The following is a 20,857-nucleotide window of genomic DNA, read 5'->3' on the forward strand; positions in this document are numbered from 1 at the left end:
AATGGAGCCAAAAATGATCGATAGATTCAGGCTCACGGCAAAATGCACAGAGGGGAGATAGCGCCAGACCAGACCTGTGTAGAGAGAAATTTAGAGGAGAGGACCCGCCGCGATGGCCTAGTGATTATGGTGCTCGGCAGCTGACCCGAAAGACGCAGGTTCGATCCCGGCCGCGGCGGTCGAATTTCTATGGAGGCGAAATTCAAGAGGCCCGTGTACTGTGCGAAGTCAGTGCACGCTAAACAACCCCAGGTGGTCGAAATTTCCGGAGCCCTCCACTACGGCGTCTCTCATAGCCTGAGTCGCTTTGGGACGTTAAACCCACATAAACCAAACCAGAAATTTAGAGGAGGGATACGGCAGCGCAACCTCGTCAGAGATACTTCTAGCTGTCGAGATCGACAAACTTTCCTGCTGCAGGAATATCGCAGATGTTTATATTCCTCCGATGTTAAAAGTGCTGTGTCTTGCGGCCTTAATACTGCTCGTCGTCGAAAGCTAGATGCTGTGATATACGCTGTAGCCGGGATTATGGGCAACACAAGGCCGCCTAGGGAAGCCTTTGCGAGGTTATCCGCGATCTCGTTTACTGTCACGCTGCTGTCACCGGTTACCAGTGCACGTTAAAGAACCCCAGGTGGTCGAAATTTCCGGAGCCCTCCACTACGGCGTCTCTCATAGCCTTAGTCGCTTTGGGACATTAAACCCCATAAACCAAACCAAACCATATTAAATGAACAAGGCTCAAATGCGAAGGAAAAAGTGATGAAAGGTGCTTAAAGTGGGATAGTCAACATGGTATGCAAGGGCCGAACACAAAGATAAAGAATCAGTAATGACTGCTACAGCAGTAATAGAAGGCCCTAGCTTGCGCAGAGCAAGTACTACTGCCAGCAACTCTGCTTGAAAAATAGGGATGATATCCGGAAGGCGCAGCGAAAAGGACCAGTCTAAACTCTGTAAGAAAATTCCCACACCTGCCTTTTCGTTGCATTGAGTCGTGTCGGTTGCTATAGCAATTTTTGTAGGTAGGGACCCCAAATGATCTTCTAATAGTCCATTTAGAATACGGGGTGGTAAAAGTTTCGCATATTAGGGATAATGTTGTCGAAAACAGTGTGGCCAGAGGACACACTGCTTAGTGCTGGAAGGATGTTATAAATTTGCATGTTTAAAGGCTCAATCTTTGCACGAACACAACCTGGGGGGTATGAAAACGACGCCAGTGGACACCAAAAAGGAGGTCGGCTGGCAACAGAAAATGCTTTCCGAACGGTGAAAATGGGATTCACAGATTTTGATGTAAGTCTGCACAGTTAGAAAGTGAAATCGGGATAAGAGAGGGGGAATGCGGGCTTCAAGGCACAGCACAATGGTAGCCACAAATTTGGGGACGCCACGACATATCCGAAGCACCTCCCTTTCCAAAAGGATGAGAGGACGAAGTTTGTATGTAGCCCAGGCAGAAAACCACATAGAGCCAAATTCCCCTTTTCAGGCTGTTTGTTCAATCGCTTTCTTCTTGTCGTTGTTGTTGTTGTTGTCCTCTAAATAATGGCGCGTACCTACTGCGAGGGATTAGCCCGCAGTGGGTACGCCTCTCGCCTCTCCCCAGTCACGAATCAGTCTTTCTTCTTGCCCTTCTTGTTCTTGTTCGTCTTCTTATTCTTCTTCTTCTTCTTCTTCTTCTTCTTCTTCTTGTTCTTCTTCGTCTTCTAAGTTGGAACCTCTCTTCCGGCGGGTTGTTCGATCACACTCTTCTCTCTGATGTTGTGGTTGTTGTTAACCTCGTAAAATGGCGCATACCCACACAGGGGGATCGGCCAGGAGGCGAGGTGCATAGACAAGCGTTGTAATGAATTTTCCCCATAGAAGAAAAAGAAAGTGTTGCTGGGGAAGAGAAAAGTAGACACAAAGCAAAAATACCAAAAAGAAACAGGAAATCCATAACGCACGCAGGAGATGGACTCTGTGAGATGTGTAGTTGAGGGATTAAAATAACAATAATAATATTTATAGTAATAATAGTAAAAAGGTGATAATGGTAATCTAAAATAATGTTGTCAAGGTATCCGATTGGATTCCAGTAAAAAGTTTTGAATGACGGTAAAAACAGACCTGTTGCTGTATCCAAGAATGGTGGCTCCGAGAACACAGCGAGGACTTCGTTTTTTTCTTCGTCTGCCTCCCGCTCGTTGAATCGCTCATTGTCGTCGCCGTCGCCGTCTACCCGCTGCAATACATTCGCTGAACTAGCTTCAGTACACTAGAATCCATAAGGCCAAGATAAGCAGCTTTTTGAAGACTTCCAACACGACAGGCGCTAAACAAGGCGATAACGTTTTGTAGAATTCACTACTCAAGCCATCTGGGCCAGGAGAGCGGAAATAGTCAATTGGACTGCATCCAAGCAGAGAGGACCCTCGACTGTATCTCATCTTACAGCTTACGTATTCAGCTTCCAGAACTCCCATCAAGGCTGCAGATTACGGTGGCTGTACCCAACCATGCACATTAGATAACAGTCCAGATAAACGCAGATACTGTCTAGCCGAGCGGTTGAAGAAGATTGGAAATGCGTGAAACGAACACTGTCACACTTTTGTCGCCCAATGGCAACAAGGTTGTGTTCACAGAGAAAATTAGTTAAAATAGCAGAACTAGTGTCATTACACGCATGCAGCACTGATCGGTCCTCATCACTGCAAACTGAAGTCGCAAACAGTACGATTTTACGTGCAGAACGTTATCCAATGGCATAAAGAAAACCGCTCTTTCTCGTTGACTAACAGGCGCCGCATACACACAAATAACCTTCCACTGTTCACCTGAAATAGCAAGGTCGCATCATAAGAGGCGCCCCTCACCATCTGTACTATATAAGAGGTCGGAAATATACAATCTGTTGTTGAAAAAAAGCAAACACCTCCAGAGAGACCTTTTGAGTGGCTGACAAGAATAATGTACAGCAAAAACGGATTCAAAGCGAATTCTGTTTCCTCGTAAGAAGACCCGCTGACCTTCAGCACCCAAACAGTGAAGGATAATGGCCTTCCGTCGGTCCGCGGCCAGTGTGGAAGCGCCCGGCGGCACAATGTAGTTGTGGAACGCCAACTCCCGTTGCGCCCATGGAAAGGCTGTATGACCAGGTGTCGGCAGAAATGGTGGCAACGGCTAGAGACACGCGAAACTCATCGCGGAGGTAGGCCCTTTAAACAGCATCCCCGTCGCCAAATTATGTTGTATCGGCATGCAGAACACAGCACAATGACACCAAGAACCTGGCGTCCGCATCTGCTTCTTAACTGTGAACTAAGATGGGGAACGAAGATATTCTGATCCCAAGTACAACCACAGTGGTGCTTTGAGCATCCCCCTCTTATTCGAGACGTGGGGAGGGGGGGGGGGGGGTCGGATGATTCCAAGAATCACCGGGTATGCATCTGTTGGACCGGTGCTCGGTTTCCCTCAGGTGGAATTAATGACAACATAGGTCTTTTATCCCGTCCGCGCAGTGGCGCTATTTGCGCAAGCTGACTTTGCGCCATTAAAACCAAGTCCGTATAATATTTTGAGGCAAAATAGAAAGATCCAATTTCGTTTTCATCCCTGTCCACGCCACAAGAATTAGCGAAACACAAAGCCACGCTCGACGGAAGAAGAGAAGAAGGACGAGTCCAGTACATGGAACGATGCCATCTCTTTTGCGGAATCAGATATTTGTTACAGTGGTACTTCGCCTGGCATCCGGTAACTCAGACTTGTTCACGTCGACGCTAGACATGCAAGAAGCCATCAGCACCGAAGACAACGCCTTTGAAGACTGCCAGCTCTTTGTTCTGCTTCAAGAGCATCGCCTCGACAAAGCCATGGGGCTCCATGAAAGGCTTCGGGTTGTCATTCCGCGGAGGGCAGCACAGAGTATTTTGGGGACATTCCTTTCTGTAAGCCAGCTTGGAGACTTCTACGCTTACTCGCCATTGTGGAAAGGGCGTCCCAGCTTAAGCGGCTTTCGCGCGGCTCTCAAGTCGCCGCCTTCGCTCAAGTGGTGGCCCACAGACAGCGACATCAATGGAGCCGCCGTCGGAATCTGCAAATTGCAGCAACTCTACGACATTCCGGTGAGAAGGATGGCAGCCATGAAGTCTCGCCTGCTGCCGACCGCTTCGCCCGAAGACTACAAGGAAGTGGCCAGAGGTTGCTCCACGGTGGGACCGTTCGGCAACACGTCAGCTTGGTCCCGTGCTGCGTTACAGATCGCTTCTGTTCTCGACAGTGGCAGATCCCGCAAACTGCGGTTGGGTCTTCGCTGGCTGCAGGACAACGACGAGCGGTGGCCGCTGCTGCGAAGGTCGAGAAGGTCCAAGCGGCCGCTTCGCTACCCTGCACCACCGGAGTCTGACGTCAGTGAATACAAGTCAGTGTGCGTTCAGGAGGGAGATTTGCGGCCATCTAGCAGCGAACTGTTCTGCACAATGTCGACGAACTTTGGAGACCCTCGTCTGATCCTGCGACCACACAGGATTGAAGTGCTGTCGTTAAAACCACGGATAGTAGTCTTCCCCGGCTTTCTCACCTCATCGGAAGTGAATTACATCCGATCGGCAGCGCGGAAGGGATTCGAACGGGCCAGAATCTACGCACCTGCCAACGTTGAGGGTGTTCCTAGTTGGCAACGAATTGGCAAGGTGAGAGCTAGATCATCTTTTCGAGAGGGATTGAGCGTCGGAGCGACCTCCAATGTCGTAATCCGTTCATCTTGAACCCTGGAACAATGTGCACAGAAAGGCACTACTGTAGACTATAGTTAAATTAAGGAGTAATCGATAATTACCGGTGGCGTAGAATTAAGACAATCGCCTTTTCCGCACAGGAACCGTGGTTCGAATCACGGTGCGACCTCAGTTCTGTGCCAGAGAAGAAATGCAGTGTCTATGAAATTTAATAACCAGGCCTGCGCAGTAGCTTGATCTTGGCGACCATTACTGACAGCACACCGTCTCACCACAACAGGATTTGGCGACCCTGGTGTGGTACTTGGCCGCCACCTGCTACATGAATGCACAAGTTTACCTCCACTCCTCATTCCCAGCGGCTCATGAGCAGTGTGGCGGTCAGACCTGTGACGCAACGATTAATGCTAGGAATCTCTGCATTCGCAAGGACAGCCTTTGGGAGCTCAACTTATATCTCATCCAGTGAGACTAGATTTGCTGCCTTGTTTCACGTACAAGATGGTATTATATGCGATGTTGATAGCGAATAGATGAAACCTCTGCAGTGTTAAAAGGCGGGTACGTATTCCGTTATTACGGTGTAGCGGTGAGGCCAGACCTAATGAATTACTTCAGGTCGACAAAAAGGTATGTAATTCGTATGTTGTAAAAGTCTACACACTTACCTCAAGTTATGATGACGAGAGAGTCGAAATGCTCTTTTGAAGGCTTGGCATCTGCTGTAAGTAAAGTAAACGAGTAATGCACTCTACTGATGGGCGACTTCAGTGCCATGGTAGGTAAAAAGGAAGCAGGCGACCAGGCAGTGGGCGGCTATATTTTCTAGGCACAGCAAGGGCACATTGCTGGTAAGTCTTCAGCTTTGTTTCAGAAATTTTAATGGTACAGTAGTGATGGTTTGGATTGGCTCATGGAGGGTAACGTCCCAAAGAAACCCAGGCTATGAGGGACGCCGTAGTGGATGCCTCGAGAAATTTCGACCAACTGGGGTTCTTCAGCGTGCACTGACACCGCGCTCTACACGGGCCTATAAAATCTCGCCTCCATCAAAATGCGACCTCCGCGGCCGGGTTCGAAGCCGCGTCTCTTGGGTCAGCAGCCGAGCAACATAACCAGTGAGGCACCGCGCCGCTGATGCATGAACAAAACTTGCAAGTCACTGATCTTGTTCTCCTCGAAGGTGAATGCAATTCTGGCAGCGGTCCTTCAACTTCTTTAGGCCTTCCGGAAATCACTTTCGATGTGCATCAAACAACTCGTTTCCAGCAGCTATCACATTTTCCCATAAATTAGGTACCTTTATGGAATACGTTATTCAGTATAGTAAGTTGCTGGGCCGGTTGGTGTTCTCTATTTAAGTTCATAGTAAACAGCGCAAAAGGCACAGGGCCAAAGAAAGAAAGGGAGAAGGAGGACGGGTAGGAAGACGAACAAAGCGCTGTGTTTGACTTCCTTCCCGTCCTTATTCTCCCTTCCTTTCTTTGGCCATGTGCCTTTTGCGCTTTTTACTGTGAACTTAATTAAAGAATGTGTTATTGTTTGTTTTGTTTGTTTCTTTGATCATTTTATTTTGACAGAACTGGTTACAATACAAGACCGAATAACACACATTGGCATAAAGCACTGCCAAGGTAGACGAGGTGCAAGCAGAAATTTCTAGGCGTGATCTTTCACGAAAACCTTAACTGGACACCACACATCGATAGCATCTGCACCAATATATCGAAAACCTTAGGTATCCTAAACAAATTCAGGTACATATTACCCACGTGGTTCAAGCGACAGTTGTACTATGCAATGATCTACTCACAACTACACTGCTGCGTATTGGTATGGGGCACGACTTCAAAGGGCAATCTTGAACGGCTTCATATCATGCAGAAGAAAGCGATTCGATTTATTGAAAACTTATCAGCACGTGAACATACTCAAGGTTTTTCTATGAAAACAAGACTCTTACATTTACTAACGTATTTAGCCAAGTACTAGCACTCAGAATATACAACGAAATCAAACGTGATCAACCAGGCTTTTTCGCAACATATGAACGCGCTCACTGTGGCTACGAGTTGAGAAATGTATTGTTTACCTCAAACCTGACCAGAACATCTTATGGGAAGCAGTCGGTTAACTTTCAAATCCCTGCACTTTTAAACATGTTTCAGGAAATTATTCAAATAGTCTGTAACTCCAACTCAGTAAATAGTTTTAAGAGACAAGTTAAAACTTTTTTACTAGATAAAACATAACTACGCTGTTTTGATGTATGCTGTTTTAATTTGTTTTATTTGTTTTTTCTTAATTGTTTTTTTTATGTATGGTATTCTATTGTATCTTTAGTTGTGCCTTTGCACAACTCAACTTTGCACAACTGCCTGCTCAGTGATTGATGTTTCTAATAATGGCGTCTTGTACAGCATCTTTCTGATTGTTTTGTAACTGCACAGTTTTGCTGCCTCCTTATTCTTTCTTGTTCTTGGCGCGACCGGCCACTTGTATATATCCTGATGCAATATTCTGGAGACGAGACCTCGTCAGGCGTCCATTAAACGCCTTTTGCCTCGTCTAGACGAGGTGAATGCTCTTTCTTTGTTGACCGGAGTTCTGTATTTATTGCTCAAATATCGGGAAGTCAGTACAGCGTAAACGTACGGATGATAAAAACTTTGCAAGATATCTTTCTTCTCAATCATTCTCATTTAATTATTTCTTCTTTTTTGTTATTCGTGCAGATTCGTTGTGTATAATCCTTTTCCATATACTCTGGAAAAGTTTGGTTAATTTTCGCTTTTCGACTGAGTGAAGAATTTCCGTGAACACTGATACCATATTTAAGAATACACTCCTAAAATTCCCTACACCTTTATTGCCGCATTGCGTATTTCCATCGTCTCTTAGTTTACAAATATAATATAAATAGAAATGCTTAATTTTGGAAGTGTACTCATATTGAGGAAATGAGCAATTGTATCTACATTTGTTAAGAAGGAAGCAATTGCGGTCATGTAAATGAAAATATCTCCCCTTTCTACCCCCCTCCCCCCCCTGTGGGTTCTCCATGCGGGTGTACGCACCCGCTGTGGGGCCAACCGGGACTCGATCCACACTCTCTTAGACGCTGGGCACTCAAGGCGAATTGGTTAAGCGGTTGCAGTTAGTTGCAATCTGTTTATGTGGGCTTTTGATAAACAAAATCCTGGTTTTATTTTATTTTAAAAACTGTGGTTTGTATTCATCCGAGACAGGATGCTATAAAGTCTATTTGCATTTTTTTAGGCGCATTCGTATGTTTGTTTTATAGGAACTAGTACGCTGCCATCAGCTTACGAAAGGGATGTGATGACCGCTTAACAAAACGGGTCATTTGTATATGCGGTAAAGAAAATTGCGGCAATAGCAGAACATTGCGGCAATAGTGGAACATTGCGACACCCCATACTTAGGTGGAATTGCGCCGCTTGTTAGGTATCCCTTCTTCACAGTTTGATACCTATATATGGGATAATAATTTTTGTCCAAATACCTAGACACATCCAAAAATAGTGCGAAGGTAATTTCATTGTTAACAATAGCACTGCTAACAATGCTTAGAAGGAGGAGAGAACTGGACGCGCAAAAAATGTAAACCGAATTTTACTTTGACAAAAGGAACATATGCAGACAGTTCGGCCGGACAAAAAAAATACTCTTAGACGATCCTCAGTAAATAGCTTGAATGTGTTAGCCGCCAAGCGTTCGTTATATCACTGGTTGACACTCTAAAGTTCGCTATATCCGTAGTGGTACACTTAGGTTCCGTATCAGTCGCGTAACCAAAAATATTTTTCAGGTGGTGTTACAAGCTTTGGGTAAAAAAAAGAAAGCCTGCGCTCAAAGAATATCTTTTCAGGTTGTCATTTTACTGCTTTAATAAATCAGAAGGGTTAGTTGTTTCGTTGACTGCAATATCTACATAAAAATACGAATGCACACAGGACTTTGATGGCTTGATTCGTAAAGAGCATTTATTTTCTCAGAAAAGGAACACTCGTACAAAAAATCGCGGCTATTTAAAATGTTTTCACATATTTTACAACGTTTCTGCTCTGCAACAAAGTAAGCAACTGCGAACGAATGCCTTTTTTAAAACTTCTTACCCCATGCATGTGAACCTACGTCTGATTTTCATTTTTACGTTTGAATATATCGGTGCGGTGACTAAATTGTGTCGGCGAAGAAAAAGGCCGGAAGGAGGGCGGGGGGATATTTCGGGGTTGTTCGCTCACCGAAACACCCACCCTGGCTACGCCCCTGTTCCTGATATCCGAGATCAGCATACTCACGTCGTTACATTCGAGGTCCACACAGGAATGCTCGTTATATCCGATGTAAGAGACGAAAGTTCGCTATATCCGTGGCTGCGAGGTGACGGCGGTCGCCATTTTCGCGTGCACAGATCCTTATTAATAATTAATAAGCATTAACACTTAATAAAAAGACGGTAACGAAGGCTATCAGGTGTTCACTCATTGCATTCCGCTTCAAAGTGTTATTTTGCTGATAAAGCAACCTAAGGCGGGCTGACACAACTATCAATTTCCTTCTAATGTCTCTATGTAACTGCGTGGCTCATCTGTCAAGGACAGACGTGGCCTGAAATGTTGGCTCTTATCAGCAACGCCTTCAAGGTTTTGCAAGGAATCCGCCGGCCGCAATAGGAAAACTACGTGTCTTCTTTCTGCTCGCCGAGTTAAATCCAGAGCTTGTTTCAGCTGTGACAGCTCTGAAAGCTGCTGGAACTGGGTACAACTCAAGAAAAACACATTAAAGGTCCTTAAAGGACACCCTACAGCTAATAGCCTTCACTTATTCTCATGACATTGTAATAAATGCCCTAGGACCTGTTAGACATCGCAGGCAGTGGCTGATGATCAGGAGTTAAGCACGGCGTAATGAAAATCGGTCCATTTCATTCGTTGGAGGCCCTCGTTTGTAAGGTATCTGCCGCTTCTTTCTGGGTTGTATCCAGCTATAAGTAAGCTGCATTTCTACAGGCAGAAGCAGGATTATTTTTATGCACATTGTTTCACGAATGAAAAGCGAAGGTTATTCGAGCCCTCACAAACCATCACTATCTCCCAGCTGTATTTAGCTTGTCAGACCAAATAGCGTTGGTTATTAGGCAACACGCAGTGTCGCAGCATAAAATGGGACTAAAGCGAACTTCCCGGCGCAGAGATATAGCACGATTATTATATCACGCGCTCAGAAATTCGGACAGAGACTTCATACAACCGTACCTCAACCTGGACAGCTGACTTTCAGCTTCTTAATCAATAGTGCAAAAGAAAGGCGTGTTTAAGCGCTGGCGTTATCTGTACAAAAGCCCGAAAAGCTTGCAGTCGGATTTTACCTACATTCTGCTAAAGCTCGGAGCGAAACATCTGTTTGAACACTATTCGTCAAACTTGCAGGATGCATCTTGACATTGACTATTTTGCACCTTTCGAGAAAGCAGCTGCAATATCTGAAGGAGGTTCCTTTGTTACTTGTAGTGCCATGGTTACCTTGGTGCCGACGAGGAAACAAGTGTCTGCGGGTGTTGCTGTCGATTGAGCACAGGCATTACAGCTAACATGGAGAAATTCTTCCTTCCTAACCAGGTGTCGTGGCTTTGGGACCACAAACACCCCCTGCTCCAGCGCCTCAGTCGACGCATAGCCACGGCGACGCATCTGTCCCTGGAGTCGGCCGAGTCCTACCAGGTGGCCAACTACGGCCTCGGTGGACACTACACGCTGCACCTGGACGCCAACCAGTTTGACGAAGACGCTGACGACACAGACATCGCCGACGGCAACCGGCTGGGAACCATGCTCATGTACCTCGCAGACGTGGCTGCAGGTGGCGCCACCGCTTTTACCAAACTGGGAATAGCAATTAAGCCGCATGTAGGTGACGCCCTCTTCTGGTATGACGTGGAACCGTACGAGGGAAGCGAAGCCCCCGAGCAGTTTTCTTTCTGGCACCAGAAGAGGAAGGCGGATGACCTCGCGGAGCACGTGGGATGCCCCGTACTATGGGGCTGCAAGTGGATCGTCACAAAGTGGATTCACGAAAGGACCAACGTAGTCGTACGCTACAACACACCCGGCTGAAGATTGGTCGGTGCTGAAGGACACAACTGAATGTAAGCTCACGAACTTATATACTCTGAAAGGACAAAAGCCAAACCATTGCGCGAAAAAACTTGAGACGCAGTTTACTAAATACAAGGGAACGTAGTTTACAATATTTCGATCAGTTGCGGTCTTCATTGGACACAAAGAACGATGTATCAATGAGAAGGGGGGAGGGGCACAGATTATACGTGAGGATCCAACTAGGAAGGCAACGTGTGGATAACGTCAAAAAGGTCAAGAAAAATTGGTATCCACAGGTACAGAAAACCAAATTCATCAACGTACGGAGATGTAAAACACTGCTCCAATTTAGTGAGACATATTCTACTTGAAAAGCTGGGCAGAAGTGGATTAGCGCGCCATACATTGTGCTACATGACGCTGAATTTGATTTTCTTGACGGTTTGCATGGTCAGGTCACGTTCATTTCCCGAATATAATTTTCACGCATTTACAGCTTTTTTCAGCTCACAAAAGTCGTTAGCCTGGTTACACACACACCATTACACACCCCGCACACCGGACACGTGCGTTTCCCTCCTTCAACTCCCGGGCTTTCTTTCTCTCGCACACCATGCCCCCTTGCGGCGGTCTGCGCCAAACTATGGTCCCAGAATCCCATGACCTGTGCCGGTCCGTAACAGCATTTAGTGATGAATCTCGTGGTTCTCCTTTGATTTGCATGTTTTACGATCGTATTTGTGTTTCTTGAAGTCTTGTTACCCTCATTAATGATTTGGGATTTACATTTTCCCATTTTTTAATTATATGTGTGATCATTTCGTGGTGTTCTGTGTTGGTGTTTGATTTCCGTGCCCATTGTCACATCCGTTCGTTTCTTTGACATCGTTCAGTTATTTCATTTTAGGCCTTTTTAACCGGAAGCTTTCTTACGTTCTATGTCGGAGAGACTGGTAAACCCATGCCTTTCTTGGAAGCCTACTGTTTTATTTTTGTGGTTTTAGCTTTGATCTTTGTTTTCCAACATTTTTATTTTATCACGATAGTATTTATCATCATCCGATGAATTGTTTCTTACATAGCACTGGCAACACAGAATTCTGTTTTTTTTTGCTTTTCATTCTTTTTGTGGATTTGCATTCCCGACATTTGAACCTCTTCCTTTTTCTACGTGTTGTAGGTCTTCATTTTTTCAGGGTCGCAGCGCAAAAGAGGGGATGAAAGAAAGAAACGACGAGCGGTAGACGAGCCCGCACTTGATCCGCCGTCTCAGTAACTGATTTTGGGTCGCCCTGACCATATACATACTCTATATACCCCGCGGTTGCTATTCCCAAAATAAAATTGAAAGTTAGTGGCCGCCTCGTCTACTTCTGCGTCTTCGCCCATGTCTTCACTGCGCTTCCTTGACGCTAGCTAGGGTCAGGTGCGCAGTTGATGACAAGATCTTAGCGGCTTGGACGTCGCCAGGTTTTAGAGCGATAGCTCTACTCCTCGAAGCAAACTCCCAAGGTCAAAAGTGGCGCACGTTTCACCTTCAGCCGGTGGAAAGGAGGTGTGTCCTGTGACGTCACGCCACGTGACCCACTGCGGACAGGCGGCGAAGCGCCACCTAGACGGATACGCAGAATCACGGCGCGTGGACCAGGAGCGAGCCTCTTCGAGATCCGACCAGCGTCGCTACGGGTTGTGGCCGGACGCTTTCATCGGCTCCACCGGGAGGCCCACGGGAAGGTCCGTCGTGCCTTGCTGCATGATCCTGGTTCTGGGCAGCGAAGCGATCGAAGCAAACGCACGCTCTCATCGCCTCCATCGGCAAGCGCCCGGGGATGGCTTTTGCCAGAAAAATGCGGCTTGAGCGGGAAGATCCGGCCGGAATTATTGGCGCGTGTCAACGTTCACCGCCGAAGTCGCGCTCCTGCCCAAGTAAGAAAATCAGAAGCCCTTCTTGCATAGCAGTCTGCTTCCGAGGAATGCCTCGTTGGTGTGTCGTAGCTAGCTGGCGCGCTCCTTGTATTATTTGCTAGTTGTAATAACTAGCATCCGAGTACATAAGCCATGTCGACCCCCGGCCCTTTGTTCCCTCGAGCACGGACTCATCCGCGATTAGCGGGCGAATACGCTGCATCCGCGCAAAGAGAGGGTGGGGCGGAAGACTTCCCCTTGTAGACACAATGAATGAATTCGGGAAAAAATTCCACAGGTTTCACACAACCGGCAGATAGCTTGGCACTTTTGTATTCTCGCTCCCTACAACGAATTCAAGACGCATATTACTGGCCCTTAGTGAAGTGTATATGCGGTCGAGTTGAAATTTGGTGCTGTACGTTTTTCGTCAACACTTCTCATCGTTCTGTCGCTGTAGAATATGCGTCACGCAATAAGGGCGGTCTGGATATAACGTTATCTCATGCGGAGACATACCTCCGTGAATGCGAAGAACATTTCAGAGCTTTGGCCTTGATAATGCTGCAGTACAACCAGACATGTCCATCGCATCTAAGAGTTGCACTGCACTGGGTCGATCACGGCTCATTTCATCTGCAGATATCCAAAGACGTGCTCCCAGTACATGCGGACGCTTTATTTTCCTCTCCCTCGTAACGAATCGATTCGGTTCGGATTCATGACTCAATTCAACCATGCGCTTGCGAAAGGCAGCGCGCCATGTGACTGAGCGATCACCTGTTCCCTTCTCCACATGCATGGAGGAAGCTCACCGCGTAGTAAAAAGGAGTGATGATCGAACTTCCGGTTGCAAAACATAACCCTGAACGGTACCTTCCTCTATCTCGACTAGACTTTCATTCCTGATTCTATCTACTAAATTGTATCAATTTCACGCTTTGTGACGTCATTTTCGAGCAAACGTAGCAACATTTTCTGTGATTTTTAAAGCACTCATGACCCTCTAATGTCGGGCAGTTTAATACCAGCTATTCAAGTAAAACTTGTTGCTGGGCGAGTTGGTGCATTGTTTCTGAAAAAAGTTAGCGCAACACAAAAAAACAATCACAAGAAAGAAGACAGGACGACGCGCTACTCACAACTGAATTCTTTACTGAAATACACACAGAATATATACGGCCATCGTCACGCCCCCTATCAGCTGCAATAAACGTCAGAAGTTGGTAAAAGATGATAAAACGATAAAAGAAACCCTTTGACACGAGGTGAGTTAAAAGCAATAAGAGAGTTGATGATTCTTGAAAAGGAAGAAAAGGAAAACAACGAAAGATGTGACGCGGTGTATAAGGCCAAAATAACATGTTTGAATGGAATCCGAAAAGACGAAAGTGATATAAAAAAGCCAACAAACAAAACACACCTTTTGACATATTGAAACTGAATTCAAGCACCGATCACCAGCGACCACAGCAGAAAAAAGCCGATACCCGTACAATCGTTGCTGATTCATGCAAATCTTTCTAAAGACCCTTCTTCAGCCAGAACGATGGACGCATCATTGACACAATTCAGGCCTCTTTTCTTAATCAAAAATGCTTGTTTTAGTTCGCGAGTAACACGTTAGCGCCCCCTACCTACAGCCACGGTTTCCTCAAGGATGTGTCTGCACGGGCCCTCACCGCAGTCCTTACAATGAAGCGGCAAATTAGGTCCTGTTCCGGTCCCCATCGACCGTTCATGCTCTCTTAACCTTTCATTCAAACAGCGCCCCGTCTGACTAATGTAGACCTTACCACATGTGAAGGGTATCTGATAAAGTACCCCCCCCCCCCCCCCCTATGCAACCAACATACCTACAGGCATGTTTAGCCCCACAAGTTTCACCCGTTCTCGGCGTATTAATGCGAGGATACAAAGTGGCCACTTTACGGGGAGCCGAAGAAACTACAGGAACCTTGTACTTTGATGCTACCTTCTTCAAGTTATGGGCTACCCGATGCGAATAGGGTACAACTGCTGGGCTTATTCTCCTCTCATTACGACTGGTCTGCTTGCTGTTTTTGACTTTTACACTCCTAAGAAGGGACTCTGCTACACTTGTCAGGACTGACTGAGGGAAGCCGGCATTTTGAAGCCCCACTATCTGTAGTTGGAAACACGATGGCATGCAATGGCTACAGGATTCCGCAATGGCCGCCTGCAGACTCGAGGTGGCAATGGCTCTCTTCACTCTTTTGGAGTGTGCTGATTCATAAGAAAGAAACTCTTTCTGGCACGAGGGCGGTACATCCAGCAAATATTGCCATTGTCTTGCGTTGCGCCTGTTTTGAGCAACATTTTCCTATCCATGTTAGATCGAAGTGTGAAAGATAAACTGGATTCAGCTAGAGTATTGAAGTTTTTCGTTACGTGGACGATTTCTTGGTTGTTCTTAAAAAACAGGACCCACGGTCGTATCTAAGCTCTGTAATGAGAGTGTGAGGATTTTTAGCGAGAACGGGAGTGGATTGGAATTTACAAAAGAAGAGCCGGAATGTAACAAATTGCAGTCTATAGCCAATGACAATATTTGCTGGATGTACCGCCCTCGTGTCAAGAAATAGCTGCTAGGTACGTTTGCTAGCGTCGGACGTGAGGAAAGAGTGGAGGTCCTGCAGCAGTCAAGAATTTAACGCCCAAACGAGACCGTGGCTGCGTATGTGGAAGATATGAAACGCCTTTTCAGGCGCGCCAATCCAGATATGAATGAAGAAAAGAAGCTCTTCTTCCTGATGCGTGGCGTGAAGGAGCAACTATTCGCCGGCCTGATCCGGGATCCTCCAAAAACCGTCGCCGGGTTTGTAGCTGAAGCTTCAACCATCGAAAAGACTCTGGACGCCCGGACCTGTCACTAAAAGCGACCACTTGAAGTGCTGCCGGCCAGCCCCCCCAGAAGATGCCCCTGCGAGCGGGTATAATCTTCGAGACCTAATAAGCGATATTGTTCACGAAGAACTTCGCCGACTGCTGCCCTCCCCAACATCGCCGACACAGAAGACTCGGGTGGAATGGCTCACGGATATTATTCGCGAAGAAGTACACCATGCTCTTGGCTTCCCGTCACCAACGACACCAACGGAACTACAGCCATGACCTACGCCTCAGCACTACGTTGTCCTCCCCCCCCCCCCCCCCCCCCCCGACGAGACCCCCCAAACCCTCTTCGACGGGCACTAGCTCAACAAGAACGATGACCCCTAGCTCCAGCCCGCCCACCTTAGGAGCGAAGCAATGGAACTAGGAAATGCGACCAGTGGAGGTCTCCTGACAACCGTCCACTATGTTTCCATTGTGGCCACGCCGGGCAGATACTTCGTCACTGCCCGTACAGGCGCATCGGCCTGCGAGGTTTCGCTATCGACGCCCCAAGACCGCTCCCCGGCCAGCGACCACGGGAAATCGCCGACTACCTGAGCAGAGGAGAGTACGTGTCGTCAAGCCGTCTTTCCGCTCCCCGTCGCCGTCCACGGCACGTGTTGCATCACCTGGCCGCACCTACGCCACGGCTGTCCGCGGAAGGTCCCCAAGCCCCCGTAGGGGAAACTAAATAAAGCAACAGGTGGACGTCAGGTTACTTGCCGAGGAAACGACGAAGATCCTCTAGCGACGACGTCATATGAAGACGCCGCACCCATTACGCCGACACCGCATGCAACGACAATTTCGACCACGACGCGAGCCACCTTCAAAACGACGAGGCTAACAAGAAAACCTTCTACCACACGCCCCACCCACGATTCCCATACCCGACGATGAGGACTACCTGCAACTCCAGAACTAGGACATCCAACTTATAAGTGGTTATCGACGGCCGGAAAGTCAGCGCTCAAGTCGACACAGAAGCTGATTATGCGTTGGTGAATGGACCATTCGCTGCGCAGTTGAGGAAAGTAACGGCCGCTTGGGACAGCCCACAAATCGTACCGCAGGGGGCTACCTCATTACGCCTTCAGGACGATGTACAGCGCGAGTGACTATCAAAAGGTATACCTATCCTGCGATCTTCGTAGTGCTACAGCGATAATCCCGCGAAGTGATCTTAGAAAGCTATGATAAGAAAGCTATGCGCAGATTCCACGGACTGTGCGCGTATTACCGACGATTTGTCAAAAACTTTTCGCGCATCGCCGAGCCATCGACCCACCTGACATAGGCAGAGGGGCCATTTAAATGGGAAGCGCCGCAAGTGGAAACCTGCAAGGAACTTCAGCGCCGTCTGCAGTCCCCACCGATCCTCGCGCACTTCGATGAAAACGCCGAGACTGAAATTCATACGGACGCAAGTAGTGTGGGCCTAGGCGCTGTCCTCGTTCAGAAAACTGACGGATTTGAGAAGGTCATCGCATACGCTATAGGCCGTTCCCTGTCCAGAGCCGAGGCTAATTATTCGACAACCGAGGAGGAGTGCCTTGCCATCATCTGGGCTAGGTCTAAATTCCGCCCCTACAAGTACGGACGACCAATCAAGGTGGTCAGCTATCACATGCGCTCTGCTGGCTGGCCAGTTTGAAGGACCCCTCCGGCTGCCTCGCTCGATGGATCCTGCGCCTCCAGGAGTTTGACGTCACCGTCGTTTACAAGTTCAGACGCAAGCAATCTGACGCCGACTGCCTGTCACGAGCCCCTGTTGATGCACCGCCGCCGGACGACGATGAGGACGCCCTCCTGGGATCCATCAGGTCCAGCTCTCTTGCACAACCGCAACGCTCGGACCCCGACATAAAATGCCTCATCGAGTACTTGGGAGGCAGGGTTTCTTCACCCCTCACCTTATTCATGAGATGATTGTCTTCGTTCTCTTTACAGAATGATGACCTCGTGAAGGAGAACTTTGCAGCGAACAAAAGAGCCTACCTACTTGTTGTTCCTGCAAGTCTGCGCGGAGACGTTCTTCGGGCTTCACACGACGAGCCGACAGCTGGACATATCGAGCTTTCTCGCACCCTGCGCCGCATTTAAGACAAGTATTACTGGCTCCGACTCTCTTCCGACGTCGCACATTATGTGAACACCTGCCGAGATTGACAGCGACGAAATACCCCTCCTAACCGACCAGCAGGATTTCTGAATTCTATTGAACCCCCCAAAGTCCCTTTCAGCAGATCGGCATGGACTTGTTTTGCCCTTTCCCGAAGTCGACATCTGGAAAGAAGTGGATGACTACAGCGACCGACTGCCTGACCTGCTACGCCGAGGCAAAAGCCCTACCGAACGGAACAGCAGCAGAAGTCGCCAAATTTTTCGTGGGGTGCATTCTTGTTCGCCACGGCGCCCCCGATGTGCTCATCACGGACAGAGGAACGGCATTCCGAGCGGAGCTGACGCAAGCCATCATGCGTTACAGCCAAACCTCCCACCGAAGGACAACTGCATGCTATCCGCAGGCCAACGGACGGACCCAGCGCCTGAAGAAAACCATCGTCGATATGCTCGCTATGTACGTCGATGCCGAACACAAGACCTGGGACGTTATCCTGCCTTACATCGTCTTCGTCTACAACACCGCAGTGGAGGAGACCACCCAGATGGCGTCTTTTGTTCTCGTCCATGGCAGGGAGGCCAGGACCACGCTATACGCCATGTAGACCAGTTACGGAAGAAGTTAACGTCGACAGCGCCACCTACCTTCAACGCGCAGAAGAAGCCCGAAGTCTTGCCAGATTACGGATCAAAGACCCGCAGCGGACCGACGCCAGACGCTACAACCTACGAGGGCGCAACGCGCAGTAGAACCTATTGAAAAATTTAGGCAGCCACCAATACATACTCAAGACGCAAGTAACCTCACACAGGCTGAGAGGGCAGTTGGGCACGGCAAAGATAACGGACTGGAATGCGTTCCGTGCAGCCTGCGACAGTAACCTCACCGAGAATGGCATACAGGCGATAGAGGAATTGGGAACTATGCTTAGGGATACGCAAGACAAGTACAACAAAAGCATAAACCGAACAGCGGAAACACGCGAGGTGGACGGTCGGCTGCTCAAACTCTGGGATGCTAGACACAGACTCACCAGGAGGAGGAAAAAACAAAAACATAACTGGAAACTCAAGCTTAAGATCGCCGAAATTAGAGCGAAAGCAGAGGCATACGCCACACAGCTGGAAAAACAAAATTGGCAACAATTCAGCGATTCTCTTAGGGGGACGCTAAGCACGCATGGACTTGGCATATCTTTAGAGCGTTCCTTGATCCGGCTAAGACAAAAGCAGAAAACAATAAAGCCATATTTATTTATTTTTTATTTATTTATTTCGGATACTTTCCAGGCCCGAAGGCATTACAGAAAGGAGTGTTAAGATACATAAAATGAACAGTGCATGTTATACAACATTATTTACAAAACGGCAGAAAATACAGTTGTCTTGAAATTGCACATGTCAGAAATGGCAGCGATGGAGGGAGGAAGGTCGTTCCAGTCTGCGCTCGTTTTGGGTTGATTTGGGTTGGGTCGTTTTGGGTTCCAGTCTGCGCTCGTTTGGGTTGATTGATATACCGGTTGATTCACCAGTTCGAGGGCACTAACTCGGAACTGCTCGACAGAGTGTGTGCCAAATGTTTTGGTAGCACGAACCCGCCGAAATATGCAGGGGAGTACCGGGGATACGATAACGCTAATCTCGGCAGACCCATCACAAGAGAAGAGGTCAATGTGGCCATACGAAACGCCAGCAGAAATACGACCGCGGGTGCGGATAAGATAAACAACGCAGTCATCTGCAACCTCAGCGATGCGCTGATTGCTGAACTGACAGACTTCCTCAACAAACACCGGGAAGCTCAAACTGTCCCCGAGGACTGGAAACATGCCGAAGCGGAGATGATACCCAAGCCAGGCAAGAAGCTGCAGATAGAAAATCTGAGTCACATGTCGCTTACGTCATGCCTGGGAAAGATATTCGAGCGAGGGGTTACGCAGAGGCTTCAAAACTGCATGGAAGACAACGAACTGCTCCCTCACAGCATGTTCGGCTTTAGAGCAAATTATTCAACTCAAGACGCACGCATTCAATTATATGAAAAAAGTACTTCGGAACGTTCCTAGAGACGGAGAAAACTTAATAATGGCCGTAGACATTAAAGGGGCTTTTGACAATGTGAACCATGAAGCAATCCTTACGGGCCTGGACGACCTGAACTGCGGGCGAAGGATTCACAGCTACGTCAAAGCCTTCCTTTCAAAACGAACTGCAAGCATCGGTAAGGAGAACTACGGTCCGTGAAGTTTCCAACGCCTAACAAGGGAACACCTTTGGGGTCGGTCATCTCATCCACGCTATTTAACGTCGCAATGTTCGGACTGGCGAAGCAACTAGAAGAAATCGACATCAACCACGGCATTTATACCGACGGCATCACCATATGGACTAATACTGGCTCACTCGGCGACAAAGAGGATAGGCTACATGAAGCGTCCGCCTACGTGGAAAACTACATCAAAGCAAGAGGGCTAGCATGCTCGACCGAAAAATCTGAGCTCCTACGGATGTGGAGAGGACAACAGAGCCGAACAGTCCCTACCAGTAAAGAGCTTCGACTTAGTCTACCTCGAAGGAGAACCAATACCAGAGAAGACATTCATACGAGTCCTAGGGATGTAGATACAGTCAAATAAACGCTGTACTTATACCCTTGCGCTATTAAAGGCATCTATAATCCAAGAGGCCCGCATGATTACGCGTATCTCACATAAACGTCATGGCATGCGTGAAGAAGACACACTCAAGCTGGTTAGGAGCCTAGTGGTCAGCCGGGCGACGTACAGTCTCCCGTACTACAACCATATCAAGAGTGAAATACAACCGGCGGACGCGATTTTACGCAAATCGTAAGAAACCGCACTTCGACTACCCCATAACACCTCCACTGAAAAACTCTTAGCCTTGGGACTGCACAACACGTTCGAAGAACTACGGGAAGCGCAGCATGTTGCCCAAATGGGCAGATTTTAGCATACCCCCACATGTAGAGTTCTCTTAATGAAACTGGGCTACATAAAGCAAATTCGGGAAATATTGAGAACCGAAACGATCCCTGATGAGTACCGCAGC

General features: G+C 47.9%; 1 protein-coding gene across 1 annotated transcript; it reads left to right on the forward strand.

Moving 5' to 3' along the window:
* Window positions 1-3,692: 3,692 nt before the first annotated feature.
* LOC149346034 (prolyl 4-hydroxylase subunit alpha-2-like) lies at window positions 3,693-10,873 on the forward strand. The gene is made up of 2 exons (XM_089585335.1): window positions 3,693-4,688; window positions 10,379-10,873. Exons 1-2 carry the CDS (start codon window positions 3,693-3,695, stop codon window positions 10,871-10,873), a joined length of 1,491 nt encoding a protein of 496 aa, XP_089441461.1.
* The last annotated feature ends 9,984 nt before the right edge of the window (window positions 10,874-20,857 follow it).

This window comes from Amblyomma mixtum, chromosome 4 (assembly GCF_055824585.1).
Source record: "Amblyomma mixtum isolate Tamu chromosome 4, ASM5582458v1, whole genome shotgun sequence".
NCBI lineage: Eukaryota > Metazoa > Arthropoda > Arachnida > Ixodida > Ixodidae > Amblyomma > Amblyomma mixtum.

Coding starts and splice junctions, on each gene's coding strand:
- LOC149346034 (XM_089585335.1), top strand. CDS start 3,693: ATGCCATCTCTTTTGCGGAATCAGATATTTGTTACAGTGGTACTTCGC. Junction 4,689..10,378: donor GTTGGCAACGAATTGGCAAG/GTGAGAGCTAGA, acceptor CTTCCTAACCAG/GTGTCGTGGCTTTGGGACCA.